Source organism: Seriola lalandi, unplaced genomic scaffold, assembly GCF_002814215.2.
Source record: "Seriola lalandi dorsalis isolate HSWRI2012SDOR001 ecotype SW California unplaced genomic scaffold, Sedor1 jcf7180002050478, whole genome shotgun sequence".
NCBI classification, from domain to species: Eukaryota; Metazoa; Chordata; class Actinopteri; order Carangiformes; family Carangidae; genus Seriola; species Seriola lalandi.
This window is the reverse complement of record NW_019521031.1, coordinates 640-2,250: the sequence shown is the minus strand read 5'-3', so window position 1 is coordinate 2,250 and position 1,611 is coordinate 640. Positions and strand designations below refer to the sequence as shown.

The 1,611-nt window shown below is 39.9% G+C and overlaps 1 protein-coding gene across 1 annotated transcript; it reads right to left on the bottom strand.

The window, feature by feature from the left end:
• Positions 1-5: 5 nt before the first annotated feature.
• Positions 6-1,195, bottom strand: LOC111649341 (GTPase IMAP family member 7-like; the record flags this gene model as incomplete). The annotated part of the gene is made up of 2 exons (XM_023399116.2): positions 1,153-1,195; positions 6-370 (listed from the first exon to the last, which is right to left on the bottom strand). Coding segments are annotated over exons 1-2 (381 nt in total), but the record flags the coding sequence as incomplete, so codon positions are not given.
• Positions 1,196-1,611: the final 416 nt, after the last annotated feature.

Here is a 1,611-nt window from a genome sequence, read left to right as displayed (position 1 = left end):
GCAGCCTGGCCAAAGATTTCCTGGATCTTCTGCACCGTCTGCTTTTCCTCGTCTGTGAATCTGCCCAGCCTGATGACCACCAGGAAGATGTGGGGTCCGGGAGCAGCGTAATTGATGCACTGATTTAAATCCCGTTGTGTTCTCTCCTCGTCAAACCTGGTGTCAAACAGGCCGGGGGTGTCGATGACAGAGATCTGTTGTCCATCTACCGTAGCTCTGCCTTTAGAGCAGTCGACCGTCATGGACTTAGCACTGAACTTGGAGTCAAAGCACTTTCGTCCCAGGATGGTGTTTCCAGTGGCGCTCTTCCCAATTCCAGTCTTCCCCACCATCACCATCCTCAGCTCCTCGTCATTAGTTATGTTGGGTCCTGTGGAGAAGATCGAGTGACACTGAGTAAGAACGTACAACAGGTTGTACACACACTGTACCTGCTGGGGTTTTATTCATATTGTTTTGCAGACTCTTGAAACTTCTCACCAAATACATCAGAGAGAAGGTTTGACTGACAGCACTGCTTACTTTGAAAGCACATCTTCAGACTCAACAATGCCCCAAATCTTGCACATTTCCCAAGAACAATTGTATAAATTAGTGCTGCATAATTATTTGAAATATAATCAAAATTGCAATATGGCAAAGTGCAATATCCAAATCGCAGGAGCATCAATTTATTTTTTTTTTTTTTTTTTTTAGTTTATTTATTAATTTGATATGGATGATGTAATTTAACATGGTTTCAAAACAGGGCATGAAACTAATTTGTTGCAAAAAGAGTTTATAGCTGCTGCTATTCTCGACTCCTGACCCAAGTTGGGCTTTTACATGTGTAATGGAATTAAAGAAACAAAAGTTTTTCCAGTGAAAATTAAAAAACTATCATTCTAACTGAAATCAAAATATCTGCCAAAATAATCACAATGATTTTTTTTGCATATCGCAAAGCCCTAGTATAAATATAGGAGTGCTCCAGAGTTTGTAGTCAAAAGTACCAAATACTTCTGCAGTTCTATCCATTCTACATCTATAGAAGTACCTGTCTACAGAACTACAGGAGTACACTAGGCTACATATTAGTTTCAGCAGTGATCATTGTTTTCCACCAAAAATAATGCACTTTAAAACATGGACACAGTTTAGACTTAAACTTACGTGAGTCATTGTCCATGTTTCTGTTGACGTAGGAGCAGCAGCTGAGGTGAAGAGTGAAGGGTTGAAGAGTTCAGAGCATCTGCTACAGCTCTTTTTAAATAAAGCAGATTACATAATGTGTTAATCAACAGCTGTTATGCAGTTTGATTCAAGGTCAAAGTATTTCTGTTGTTCCTTTATTGTAGCCGGGCTTCACAGAAAGAGACACACAGACAGTAAGAGTTCATTCATCAAGGTCAAAGTACAATAAAGTAATTTGATAAACACGACCTACTCTGTCTCTTTCCAGTCTGCTGAGATCAAGAACTGCTGGATGAGATGCAGTGATGCATTGTGGGGTTTTTAGTATCAACAACCTCAGGCCTTCCTTCAGCCTTGCAGGTAGCACTCTTCCAAACACACATATTTAACCTGATATAAACTGATTGATTTCCTCACTGGTGTTAAATATCTCTGGTT